Here is a 13,383-nt window from a genome sequence, read left to right as displayed (position 1 = left end):
TCCAGATCAGGCGCCACGCGCTTTTCAGAGTCAGATGGAATGTGCAGCTCAGGAAATGAGGCCAGGACTCATGGTCACAGGGACTGGGATGAGGGGCTGTGGTGGCCGTGAAGGTCGGCCATGGCATTATCTGGAAAACAGCGGACTGGACCACCCAAAAGGAAACAACTCCGTGATGGAGCTACTCAGAGTGGCAATACTAGATGTACCAGCAGGCACGGGAGACCCTAACTGGGACTCACTCTACGGATACCCTCTGCACTGGCGCTGTGTCCTGGGAGGGAGAGCGAGCTTGGAGGAAGGGACTGGGCATGCTCAGTGTGGCCGGGCCCTTCCCCTCTCCCCTTGGAGCCAGTAGGACCCCAGGCCAGGGAGCTGTGGCTTCCCCACCCCGACTAGGACGTTACATTTGAACCGAGCCTCGAAGGAGGAGTTCGCCAAGGAAGCAGGACGGGGGCAAGGCCATCTCGGGATGTGGTGACACGGCAAACAAAAGCACAGAGTCTAGAAGCTTCTTTAAGGAGAAGGTAGGTGACTGCAGGAGGCAGGTATCAAAGCGAACACACGGAGAGCGGGCCGTGTGGCAGGGGGGCAAGCAAAGAGCCGCTGCAGGTTCCCGCAAGCGTGGCCAGGGATTTGAGGTGTCGGCACGTCCATGCCAGGGCGTCGTGCCCAAACCACACAGGGCAGACGTCTGCTCCAGCCGCTGGACTAGCCCCAGAAAGGAAGCGACGTGATGGGCTGTCTGCTTCCTGAGGACATTAGTGCAAATGGCCAGGCAGAGCCAGGGCATCACTGAGAAGATGATGGGAGCTAAAAATAGAAATCCCAACTCTACAGACGAGGAGGCCCACAGAATGCCACCTGTAACTTCCTGTGGTTCAAAACCACAACAAACCCAAACCGGATTGGCTACTTGGCAGAGCACTGGTCACGGAAGGGGTGCTCACGCATGGCGTATGCTTCTCTTTATATGCCGTGTCCAGGACAGACAAATCCAGAAAGACAGAAAAGATTAGCGGTAACCGGGAGCCTGGGCCCTGGCTGCGGTTGTGAATGGCGTTTGTTTCTGGGGTGATGGGAATAGTCTGGAATTAGATACCGGTGATGGGGGCACGATTCTGTGACTATACTAACCATCACTGAATTGTACACTTTGGATAGGGAAACTGTAGGGTTTTTTAAAAAGAGGAAAGAAGCCATGCTCGCGGTGGCCTGCCCCGGCCCTCAGTGCCCGGCACAGCGTGGGATCCAGCTCCCAGCGGCTGCGGATTTGAACTGACACAGCGCAGAGGAAATGATTAAGGTGATGAAGAGATCAGAGGGCAGTCCTGAAGCTTCAGTCATAAAGATTGAAGCCGCTGGCCCAGAAAGGTAGCAGCTGAGAGGGTCACGATCTGCCCTCAGGTCTGGAGAATGAGTTCAGATGGGACCGTGGGGGACGGGGGGGCTGGGGTCCCCTGGGCTGGGTAGGAGTTCAGGAAAGGTTTCTCAGGATCTCACATCGTCTGTAAGTAGATGAGCAGAAAGGCTTATGGGGCCTGAACTGGTGGGCCCAGAGCCCCCACCCCCCCACTGGTGACTCCTTGGGTGGAAACAAATAGGGGCTGAGGGGGTGTCCCCCCTCCCCCAACAGGGAAGGTGAGCCAGGAAGGATGCCCTGTGGCCCTGCTCCCCAGGTGGAAAGGAGCCAGGGATAAGAAGTGGCCAAATGGGGCTGCCAGGCCCAAAGTGGGAGAGCACCACCTTGAGGTGTGGGGAGGACTACCGGCTGTCAGGGGAAGCTGCCTGCAGTCAGGGAGAGCAGCTGAGGGGAGCATAGGGGCGGCTGAGGGCTCTGGAAAGGGGTTTCCCCAGGGCTTTGCCGGAAGGAAAGGGCAGGCCGGGTGCCAGGAAGCCCTCAGCGTCTCCTTCCTCCCGGAAGTGCCCCAGGGCCCTGGGTCTCCAGGCCAGCGGGTCTCCAGGGCTGCCCAGGGCTGCCCACCCACCCCCAGCCCTCCGCCAGCGGCTCACCGGTCCTGGAGCCGGTCCTGCGTGTCCTTCAGCCGCGCCTTCAGGTGCCGGATGCACACCTCCTTCTGCTGCAGTGGGGTCAGGTACTGCTCTGGGGTGGGGGGCTTGACGCCATGGTTGTCGCTGCACAGCGTGTACTTCATGGAGCGCCTGCGTGGGGACACATGTCAGCGCGGAGGGAGGAAGAGGTCCCCAACCATCACCAGACATCTCCGGGCCAGGCTTTCCCCCAGGAGCCCGGGTGGGCATGAGAACACCCAGACCTTCCGGAAGGTAGGTTCTGTTAAAGCTCTTCTGGGGGCACCTGGGTGGCTCAGCCGGTGAAGCATCTGACTTCCGCTTAGGTCGTGATCTTGCAGTCGGCGAGTTTGAGCCCCGTGTCGGGCTCTGGGCTGACAGCTCGGAGCCTGGAGCCTGCTTCGGATTCTGTGTGTGTGTGTCTCTCTCTCTGCCCCTCCCCTGCCCACGCTTTGTCTTTCTTGGTCTCTCAAAAATGAATAAACATTAAAAAAATAAAAACTCTTCTGTGAGAAGACCACAGTGGGGAGCTCGGGGGTTCTCTAGTTGGGGTGGGGACACACGACAGCACGCGCACAGCCTGGCACCGTGTTCTGTGCCCTCCTGATGCTATCGGTCAGCTCAGTCCCAGTGGCGATCCCAGAACTCAAGTGTCCAGGCTCCTAACCCAGAGAATGCGTTTGGGGGCCAGAGGCCGACGTGGTCCCCCTCCCTGTGTCATTCCCCTAGGGCCTGCGTGGCGGCAAGGACTCCCCCCCCCCCAACCGGGTGCAGGAGCAAACACCCCCCAGAGCGGAGAGCCGTCACCGCCTGGCCTGCAGGACCGTGGGGGAAACAGCAGGTGCAGACACGTGTGCACGCACGGCGGTCTCCAAACACACTCTGACGCCCTGCTTGCCATCCTCACGGACACACGAGTTTGCACGGCCATGCACACGTATTTCCTTGGAGTACACATCTGAGTACGATTACCCCGGCCTGTCTGTGTCTGCGCGCCCACCTCCGTGTGCGCACACCCGTGCCCATGTGTCCTGCCACCCCGCAGCCACCCTCAGGGGCCACTCACGTGTACTAGGACGCCGGCCCACACGCGGGTTCACGCAGATGCACACAGACCCTTGCCACCCGCATACGCGCTGGTGCTCTGAGGGCACACGCAAACGCACGTGTGATCGCTCACCAGCTCGGGGCTTCTCCTCGTTAACGGCTGAACCCTGAGCTGGCAGCAAGCCGGGTGCCACATGCAACCTGGCCTCGGGTGGCACAGATGTGTGTGTGTGTGTGTGTGTGTGTGTGTGTGTGTGTGTGGTGAGTGGTGAGCACGCCCTGGACCCAGCTCAGCAAAGGTGGAGGGATTCCCACCCAGTGGAGGACGGAGGTCCAAGGCTTGCACCCAGCGGAGAGCACCCGATTTCACCAACACACGCGGCCCAGCCGCCTCGACTCACAGCTTCCTGCCTGCGGGTTGTTCTGTTCACGAGGAAACCTCCTTGGGTCTTGTCTTAAAAGCCTGGGCACGTTCTCACACAGCCTGGCAGAGGCCTTGTGGCCGTCCGACTCCTGCTCCTTTAGGGGCCGGCCACCCCCGCGTCTAGGGAGGGGCAATGACATCGCCAGGTCTGACCCTGGTTCGCAGAAGCAGCCACCTCGGAGGGAGTGTGAACGGCTCTGTGGGAGCCGGTTAATGTTTATGGAGGAAAGAAGTCTTTCTAAACCATCAGCCATCGAAGAGAATGTGTAGACAGAGGCGGAGAGAAAGAGAAATGATTCTCCTCTACTTCCTCGCCTCGTGGTCCCTAGGTTTAACTCAGGTCACATCACACGCTGGCCTGTTTTTCCGCGTGACAAGGGGCAGAGGGGTGGCGTGGGTCGCGAGCCGGGGACTCCCCCTCTGCGGACTCTAAGAATCTCCTTCCGAGAGAGAAGCCAGCCAGCGGGGGCCAGGGCCCCACGCTGCAGACATCCCGGCAGCTGCCACGCAGGGACTCCAACTAGAGGGGCACCGGTCTGTGCCGAGTGACAAGGGGCTTCTCGCGGGGCCCCGGGCTCCAGGATCGGTTAAGCCAGCGCAGTTGAGAATTACAGAACAAGTAGCCATTCTCACCCTTCCTATGTGCTTTCACGGGTTTTTCTCTAATGTGCTTTTTTGCTCTAATGTAACACTTAACACTCATACGTTCTTAGTCACTAGCTCTATCCTTGAAGGGGAAAAAATATGTTTACATATAACCGAGAAGAAGCATACACCGTGATTCATGGCTCTCCGCTGTTCACGCCCCGGAACACCTGGCTGTTTGCACCGAGGCCACAGCCAAGGCCCCGCTGCTCACCCACAGCTGACACTGTCCACGTGGGCAAGGAGACCCTCTCACGGGATTTCTCAGCCTCGGGGCTGGGGCCGCCCCCGTGGACTGCCGTGATGACACGCGTTGCAAAAATCTGCTGTCATAGACTTTTCGAAGTGGACGCATCCGTCAGCGCCACTCACACCTGCTGCGCGCCACCCCGAGCTGGGGTTGCAGCCAGGAGGCTGAGGCGTGGGTCCTGCACACGCGTGTCACCCGTCACGCGTGTCGTGGCGGAAAACTCGGAGAACAGCCGTCTCGGCCTGATCTGGGCATCACTTCGCACCAATGACACCGTCTCTGCCGGAAGGCCAAGGCCAGCCTTCGCCGGCCTGGCGGCCCAGGACCCCCAGGTGGGACCAAAGTCCTCACGAGGGCAGCGGCCAGTACGGGCCACCTGCAGACATCAACCCACAGAGACCTGTGGGATGTTGGCCCCTCTTTACAGATAAGGGAATGGAGACTCAGAGATGGGAAGTACGAACGCCAAGGCCGCGCTCCCCCGGCTCCACTGGGGAACGAGGATGGGCCGCCATTACGGCTGTCCCTCCCTGGTTTGCAAGGACGCACAGCTTCCCTTCACCTGTCTCCCCAGCCGATCCTGCTTTTCCCGTTACATTCCGCCATTCCCTGAGGGCACAGCCCGGCAGGTGCCACGCTGTGACACACTCCGCTCTCCTGACCAGCTCCACCTCCGTCTCTCTCACAGGGGCCCCTCAGGAGAGCGGGATGGCAGATGCCGCGAGTGGCTTGTCCCTACCTATCTTGCCCGGCACCACCTGCCCTGCAGCCACGGCCAGTGCCAGCTGGCAAGGCGGAGACAGAGGTCCCGGGGAAGGTGCCCCTTCTCAGGAGGCACTGGGTCCTTGTTCCTTCTGGACCCGATGCTGGCCTGATGCCTGGGGGGGTAGGAGCCTCTTGGAACGGCAAGGACAAAACCGTACCCCAAGGACGGCGGGGCAGGAAGACGGGACGGGGTCCCGGACACTTCCGGGCCCTCGCTCTGAGAGCATCACAGGGTGATGTGCGGCTGGTGGTGTCACATCCCTCCCTCAAACAGGAGGAGCTGAGGCTCTGGGACCGTGACCCGCACAGCCAGTGACGCTGGAGTCCTACAGCCCCGGCCCGCCCGCGGCGCCCAAGTGCACAGCCAGCAGGAGACCAGGCACAGGGGAGGCCTTACCTGGGCGTGGGGCTGCTGTCGCTGCCCTTGCAGGAGCCCGAGTTGCTGCTGCTGCTGAGAGAGGAGGTGCCGTAGGCGTCCCGCACGCTCACTGGCGGAGAGGTGCGCCTGGAGGCAGGGAGAAGAGGCAGGTGCTCGTTCTGGCTGGCGGGCAGCTGCGGACACTGGGCGAACACCGCCAGGCCGCTGCGGCCCAAAGGGCCCCCGCTGCGGGGTCGGCACCGGGGAGAGAAGCAGAGGGGAGAGGGGGACGCACAGACAGGGGTGACAGAACAGACAGCGCAAATCAAGATGGAAAACCAGGAGCAGGCCGGTCCTCCTGGCTCCCCAGGACAGGAATGGAGGCTGGGCAGGGCCAAGGGCGGGGGGGGGGGTCCCATCTGTCTCGCCAGGGGTCCTCAACTTTCAGGGTCCCCCAACCCCAGAGGAGGGCCCTGAGTGGGCCGAGACAGGTGGGGCAGAGCAGGGCAGGCCGGGGTAGGGACAAAGGTCAAAGTCAAGGGGGCAGGGGGGCCCGAGTGAGCCAGAGTGGATGACGGCGTGAGTCCCCTCCGGTAACTGTGAAGTGTAACAACAGCATTGGTGATGGTAGGAATCCAGTGGTTTGATTCTTCAGAGAACTTTTATATCCACTGCGTCATCTGAGCCCTTAAATAGTTCCAGGAGGAGGTGAGTGTTGGCGAGCCCAGTTTTAAAGCTGGGAAAACTGGGGAAATGACTTGCTCACGGACACCCTGCATGTTGGTGGCAGAGTGGGGACGGAGACCCTCCCTCCGCCCGCCCTCTGAGGCCAAGGGGGAGACTCACCTGCGGGATCCAGCAGAGGCCCGTCTACTGCCCGGCAGGGACATGGCCATGAGGCTGCGGGTCCGGGTGAGGGGCGGGATGGGCGGTGTCCCCGGGGCTGAGGAGAGAGGGCGCGTTGGGGGGGCCGCGGGGAGGGCCGGACCAGGCCATGTCATCCTCTCGTTGGGGCCGCTGCCTGGCATGGCTCTCCTCTCGCCTTTCAGCAGGACACCCCAGGACCGAGCGAGGGCCCGGCCGCCAGGCTCTGGCCACAGCTCCCTCCACCAACGAAGTTAGCACACTCCTGCCACCTGACTTAAAAATCTCGAACGTCAGGGCCTCGGGGGCAGCCGGAAATCAGAGATCCGACCCTGTGTTCTCCGGATGATCGAATGTGGACAGCGAGCTCGAAGGCCTGGCCCAAGGTCACGCGGGCTTCGGGGCAGGGCTCCTGACTCAGCACAGCACTGAGTTCTCTACACTACAAGCCGGGACCCCCGATCCCTGACTCGGACCCCACCCCACGGTAGACAGTCCTCCCTCCTCGGCGGGGGCTGCAGGCTGGAGGACTCCTGGAGCAGGACCAGGAACCCCAAATTTGGTTGGGCTAGTCGTGACGTCACCTTCCCAGGGCGCCCGCTGGCGTGTGGCTCAGGGCTTCCTGTCTATAGGGGAGACAAGACAGACCAACATACCAGCACACGTGTAGAAAGACATACGGATACACACGAATGTGAGAAGGTACTAGGTCCCTGCCATTCTAAGGCAGGCCACACACATCTCAGTGAACATGCTCGGGGCCCGCCCACAATGCAGCACGTGCAGCCAGGCCCCCCCCCCCCCCCCCCCCCCCCCCCACGCATGCTACACACAGGCAGGCCTGCACCCATTCATGCAATCACGCATGCTGATTCGGGCATGCGTCAGGACCTCAGAGCACAGGCTCAAAGCAGATGAGGAAGGGGGGTGAATGGGTACAGAAGCCCTCCTCTGGCGGGGGTGGGGGGTGCTTGGCGGGCTGGACCTAGTAGGAAGTGACCAGGCCTGTAGGGACCCTTCCTTGGCACTCTTGACAAGTGGGTAGGGGCTTAGGCTCCAAGGGCAGCCCTAGAAGGGTCTAAGGAGGGGAGAAGCCCCATGGCAGGCTGAGCGTTGGCTGTTGTCGGGAGGCCTCCGGCACTGGGCGTCCCCCCAGACCCCTGGAGTCCGAGGCGGGCGGGGCTGGGCTCTTTGCGCCAACCTGCTAGTCCTAGGCCAGCTCCAGAGACCCCAGTTCCCTCCTTCTTCCGTGCTCAGAGCAGGGCCTGAGGCCAGCAGCCTGGGTTCCTGGAGACCTGGCCAAGGACACCATGCCCCAACCTTCCCCCATGCTGGAGAACAGCTTTCACCGAGCCCCGCTGCGCGCAGACCCCGTGCCAAGCACGTTACGTACAGTGTGCCATTGACTCCTCCCAAAATCCCTATGAGGAAGTGCTGTGATTAGTCCCCTCACAGATGAGGAATCCGAGCCTCCCAGAGGAGGGACTTGCCCCAGTCACGCCCCCAGAGTGTGGGCAGGGCCAACATCGGAACCAGGCCAACACCAGGCGCCCGAGGGCCTGGGTCTCAGACTCCGGAGTCCCCTGGCTGGCCCCACCCCTGGTCACACGGGCCTCCCACATCCACGTCCTCCCGGGAGCCTGGTCAACCTGCCCGGTGGCGGGGCTGCCTCCTGAGAGGACAAAGGCGCTGCTCAGGTGGCCTGTTTCCTGGCCGTGACACAGAACGTGGCCTGTCCCCCCGGAGGGCCTGGACACAGCCAGCATTGTCTGCCCGGAGGTGTCGGGTGCCGGAGCTGCCGACACCATGCCCGTCACCTGAGCTGCTCGCCCCAGCTCCCACCCATCATGCCCCAATCAGGCAGGGCCTCCAGGCAATGTAGGGCCGACCCCTGAAGGAGGAGCCACGGGACGGAAGACAGTGCTCCCCACACTTGTCAGGAAGGCTACCAAGGGCTCCGGGCCTCCTGGGCACAGCTTGGGGCCGACAGGGGGGTGACGCATTATCACATGTGGGCCCCAGCTCGCAGAGCCGCAGGGCCCGGCAGACCCTGGCTTCTCGTCCCAGGCGGCCCGGCTGCCCCAGCCACCCTCCCGGCCTCACCCCCTTCCCTTGTCGCTTTTGGGGGGATGCCCTGAAGAGGCTGTGCCTTCAGGAGGACTTTTCAGCAGAGGCAGGACTCAGCAGGACTCAGATCCGAGGACAGGCCTCACTCTCCCAGGCCAGCTTGGGTAAAGGTTGCTAAGGAGCGAGGAAAGTCCAGGCGGAGTCCCGGGCCTCTGTCCTGGGAGGCAGGCAAGTTGCCTGGTTTGCCTTGGAGCTGAGTGTGGCCTCAGTACAATGACAGCTTTGTCTCCTCTGTCCCTGCTCCTACCTGCTCGGCAACCCCACACCTCCCTCCTCCTGTGCTCCCTCTTCCTTCCTCCCTGGCCCAGGGGGCGGGAAGAAGACAGTGTTTGTACCTGGATGGACCTGCTGGTCTCCTGGGAGGCCAGAGCCAGCCATTCATTCAGGACAGGGGTGGAAGAGGCATTTCCCCTGCTGGGACAGGACCTTGCAGGCGGGGGGGACGGGGGATCCCTCGGGGGAGGGCAGAAGCCACCCAGGCCCAAAGGGAGCCACCTCTCCAGGATCCTACTCAGAAGCCTTGGTGCGCCCCGTGTGCTCTCTCAGGTCCTTCCTCCCCCTCCAGGCCCCAGAGAGGAGGCGGGTTGCCATGGCGTCTGTCTCCATGCCGCCTGCCAGCTCCCCGGAGTCCCACAGCCCTGTCCCCTGGCAGCCAGAGGCTGCCACTTGGAATGAAAGGTGGAAAGGAAACCCTTCACCGTGGGGCGCCGGACTGAGAGTCTCTTCTCGCCTCAACACCAGAGTAAACCCAGGCCCTCACTCCGGCCTCCCTCCACGTCCCCATCCTGCCCACATCATGACCACGCTGCTGCGCCCCCCGCTTTGATCCGTCCCTCCCACACCCAATGGTCTCCCAAAGGCCTACAATGGGGGTCCAGGGAATACAGCAGGATCCAGGGAACAGGAGACAGAAGGACGTAGAAACAGAGTCAGACAGATCTGGGCTCAAATCCCAGCTCTGTCAGCCTCCACACGCATGCCTTGGGTGAGCCACACCACCTCTCTGAGCCTTTGCTTCCTCATCTGTGAGTGGGGCCGTCGTGGGGTGCACCTCACGTGGTTACTGTGGCAGGATAATGCATGCCCGGGGCTCAGCCCAGTGCCCGCCACACAACACACGCTTGAAAGTGGGAACTGCCAGTATAGATAAGTGCAACGCAGTGCGGGCTTCAAAACAGAGACCCATTCGAGGCATCACATGGCCTCACGAGGGTCAGAGACAGCTCCTCCAAGAGGAAATTTACGCTGGGTCTTGAAGGATGAATAGGAGTTCGGCAGCAGGAGAAAGCGGGTGGGAAGGAAGGAGAAGGCTGGGCAAAGGCAGTGAGTTGTTCAACCGCATGGCACGGCTGGAGAGCTGCTGAGGAAACTAGGGGGTCTGGTGAGGTCAGAGGCCCAGTTTAGACTTGCAGTTTAGAAAGCCCCCCGGGGTAGGGGGCCTTTGTGGAGCGTGGCTGGGAAGGGACAGGAATGCAGGCAGAGGACCAGTCAGGAGGTTATCGCGAACTTCCAAGTGGGAAATCAATGGAGAAGAGCATCTGGACCCTTGAGAGGCATCAGGGGCCCCCGACTGAGTAAAAATTGGGCACGGCTCTTGATTCTGGCATTCGAGGCCTGCTTATCTATACCCTTGCCAACATTCAAGGCCCGCTCACCCATACCCTTGCCAACGTGCTGTCAGCGGCCTGCTGACCCCCAGGAATGCCCCATCAGTCACTCTGGCACCTCCACGTGGGCTGTTGGTCCAGCCTGCAGCACCCTCCCTGCCCTGTTCTCATGCACGCATCACACGCCTCCTGCAAGGCTCTGACCTGCACGGCTTTCGCCCTGGACTTTCCCATCACTTACTGTCATGACCACTTAGCATGCCATGCCTTGGGTTGAAACTCAGGGACCACCACCCTCTGGGGGGCTTCATAAAAAACAAACACAACCAATGCACAACTGTTAGCAACACAATGGTCTGAGCATGTCTGGTAGGCCAAGGGGTTGGCTTAGATGGTCTCTAAGACACTTCTGGATCCAACCTTCCGTGATCCTGAGCTGTTAAGGAAATGACGGACTTACAATGAAAGCCTCATTCTCCCTCAATGACTAGGGCTCCTGGGTTTCAGTTTCCACCTCGGTAACACGAGGAAGCTGCATTTCTCGGAAGAGACACTGTGGCAGTTTACTCAATCAGTGAGTCGTTGGGGGGAGAGACCAGGCACTTGGGTTAATCCAATATTCTGGCTAAGTGAAAGTCCCTGTATGTACTATCAATGAGTTTTTGCAACGACTCGGCCATCAGTAAGAGAAGAAAGCCATCCTAAAACCCCAGGGAACAGAACAATCTGTCTCTGATGACTCAGGCCTCCGACAGCTGCGGAAAGCAGAGGACGCAACCGACAGAACAGAGCTTGGGAGGGGTCCTCTCTCTGCCAAGGCAACACGAGAATGCCGAACAGTGCTCCCAGCAAACAGCAGAGCGTCTGGTGCTCCTCGAATACCAGTGTGGTGCAAGCCTGGGCTGGGAGCGTGCCAGCAGCCGTACTCCGAGTCCCGGAGGATTAGTGCTCCGGGGGCTATCCGCGGCCGGGGAGCTCGGTAAACCTTCCGCTGGCTTCGTGACCCCGGCTACTGTGGGTGCCCAGCCCCCGAGAAACGGATGGCCTTTCTTCCTGAACCTGGGAAGGCATTTCTCCAGCTCGCTTCCTCCGTCCTGCGCAAGCCGCCCTCAGCGCTGGGGCCACAGGTGGGGGCCATCGGACTCCTTCTCGCTGTGACAGCCCCAGCACAGCGGCTGGACGGACCCCCAACCCAGACGCCAGGGGTGGGAAAGGGGTGCTGCCCCAGGCAAGCAGGCCGGCGCTGGGGGCTGCGATGGCCGCCACGCCACAATCTTCAGCGACTAGACTCAGATTCCGGACCTGGATGAGCGTGGAGCCCGGGGTTGGTCTTCAGACCCCCCAGAGGATTTGCCTCTGGGCCTGCTGAGCGGTGGGCTCAGGCCTCCTCATCACCTGCAGAGGCTCCCCTTGTATCTGTTCCACATACGGAAGGCCCTGCCGTGAGACTGCTTCTCTGAGAAAGGTTTTGCAGGCTTAACCGCGTACTATGTATTTTCCACAATGAGCTACTTCTCGTCTAGTGGGATGGCTATCATCAGACAGACCAAGACGAGCGTGGGCGAGGCTGTGGAGGAACTGGAGTTCTCACGCACTGCTGGTGGGAAGGTAAAGTGGTGCAGCCGCCGGGGAAAGCGGCACGGCAGCTCCTTGGAACGTTAAGCGTAGGGTTAACGTGTGACCTGTCAATTTCCCTGCTAGGTCGATATCCCCCGGAGCATAGGAAACCGGGGTGCAAACAAGAACTCGTTCGGCAATGTTCGTAGCCACAGCGTTCCGCACGGAGGGAAACAACCCCAATGCCTGCCAGTGTCCAACGAATGCATAGATAACATGAGGGATAGGTAGGTAATAGAATATCACCGAGTCAAAAAAAAAAAAAAAAAAGGCAGGAGGTACGGACACCTGCTACAACATGGATGAACCTCGGAAGACGCTAACCGAAAGAAGCCAGATGCAAAAGGCCACACGTTATATGATTTCATTTATAGGAAATGTCCTTGGCAGGCAAATCTATAGAGACCGAAAGCAGACGAGGGGTTGCCAAGGGCTGGGGGAAGGAGGAGCAGGCGAGGACCGCTGGCAGGAGTCTCTTTTGGGGATGATGACAATGTTCTGGAATTAGACAGTGGTGATGGATACACGCCTCTCTGGGTATACTAACCCTCCCTGGACTGTACATTTTAAAAGGGGGGATTTTATGGTGTGTGAATTATTATCACAATAAAAAGCACATTCTCAAACTGCCATAATATATATTTGAAGCTATTTTTTTAATGCCTGTTTTTGAGGGAGCGAGCGTGAGCGGGGGAGGGGCAGAGAGCGAGGGGGACAGAGGATCCCGAGCTGGCTCTGTGCTGACAGTGCAGAGCCCCGAACTCACGAACCGTGAGACGGTCTGAGCTGAAGTCAGATGCTCAACCGACTGAGCCGCCCTGGCACCGCCACATAATATATATTTTACGTGAACAGTTGTAAAAGGACAGGGATGGTCCAAAGAGGGGAAGGGAATCACTGGGATGGCTCAGCCAGTTGCTGCGGGGTGGGAATAGAAGCGGCCCTCCGCCCTCCACCTGACTCAGGCAGCCGGGCCCGGGGGGCCTCCCTGGTGCTCCTGACCCTGGGTCAGCCCAGAGGAGACAGGAGACCGTGGCTGCCCCTTTGGAAGCTTTGCATATCCACCAGCCCGTCTGCGCCTCACCGGTCCCCTGCGCAGGGAGGCCCGGTGGAGACGGTTCCTACTGACACATGGGAAACCCGAAGCCGCAAAGGTGGCAAGATTGCCCAAGGTCACACCTTGGCCTTCCAGGTCGTAGGCGCCTGCGTTTCTACCGCATCACGAAGGTCTCATCACACAATAGAACTGGGGTTATGCTGCAGAAAACCACTTTCCCAGGAGACCCTGAGGCCGTGGTGTGGATGAGGGGGACACCACCGAAACGGGAGGCAAGCAGAGCAAGGATGAGTGTTGGAAGAGAAATTCCTCCTGTGCCTCTCCCCAGCCAGCACCTCCAAGACCCCAGGCCATGTGCCCTCCTGTATGGGGAGGGGACGGCAGGGGAACACTGGGTTCCATCCCCCCTGCCTGCCTGCACACACCCATGGGGAGGCGGGGGGACCGAGGGGCTCTGGTGCTGGCCCCAGCTCCGTGGCTGCCTGGCAAGGGGACTCCGGCAGATGGAGACCCTCAGCGACCTTGGCCGCAGCATATGCTTTCCTGGGCTTCCTGGCTGATAGAGCTGTCAAGCCTGAGCCTGGCGCCTCT

The 13,383-nt window shown here is 60.7% G+C and overlaps 1 protein-coding gene across 6 annotated transcripts in view; it reads right to left on the bottom strand.

The window, feature by feature from the left end:
- SNPH (syntaphilin) overlaps positions 1-13,383 on the bottom strand; it is a 35,992-nt gene that overhangs the window by 5,404 nt on the left and 17,205 nt on the right. For 2 of the 6 annotated variants that reach the window (XM_023251377.2, XM_023251378.2), the window contains 3 exons: positions 6,367-6,463; positions 5,560-5,766; positions 2,014-2,163 (listed from right to left, as the gene is read on the bottom strand). In XM_023251377.2, coding sequence (XP_023107145.2) covers positions 2,014-2,163; positions 5,560-5,766; positions 6,367-6,416 — 407 coding nt within the window. In that variant the 5' untranslated portion in view covers positions 6,417-6,463. Of the gene's footprint in view, positions 1-2,013; positions 2,164-5,559; positions 5,767-6,366; positions 7,011-7,777; positions 7,806-13,383 lie in introns of all 6 variants that reach the window. The other 4 variants (XM_023251375.2, XM_023251376.2, XM_045053791.1 and 1 more) reach the window with 4 other exon arrangements.

This window comes from Felis catus, chromosome A3, assembly GCF_018350175.1.
Source record: "Felis catus isolate Fca126 chromosome A3, F.catus_Fca126_mat1.0, whole genome shotgun sequence".
Lineage (NCBI taxonomy): Eukaryota > Metazoa > Chordata > Mammalia > Carnivora > Felidae > Felis > Felis catus.
Note: the sequence above shows the minus strand (reverse complement) of the source record. Positions and strands in the feature narration are given on the sequence as shown.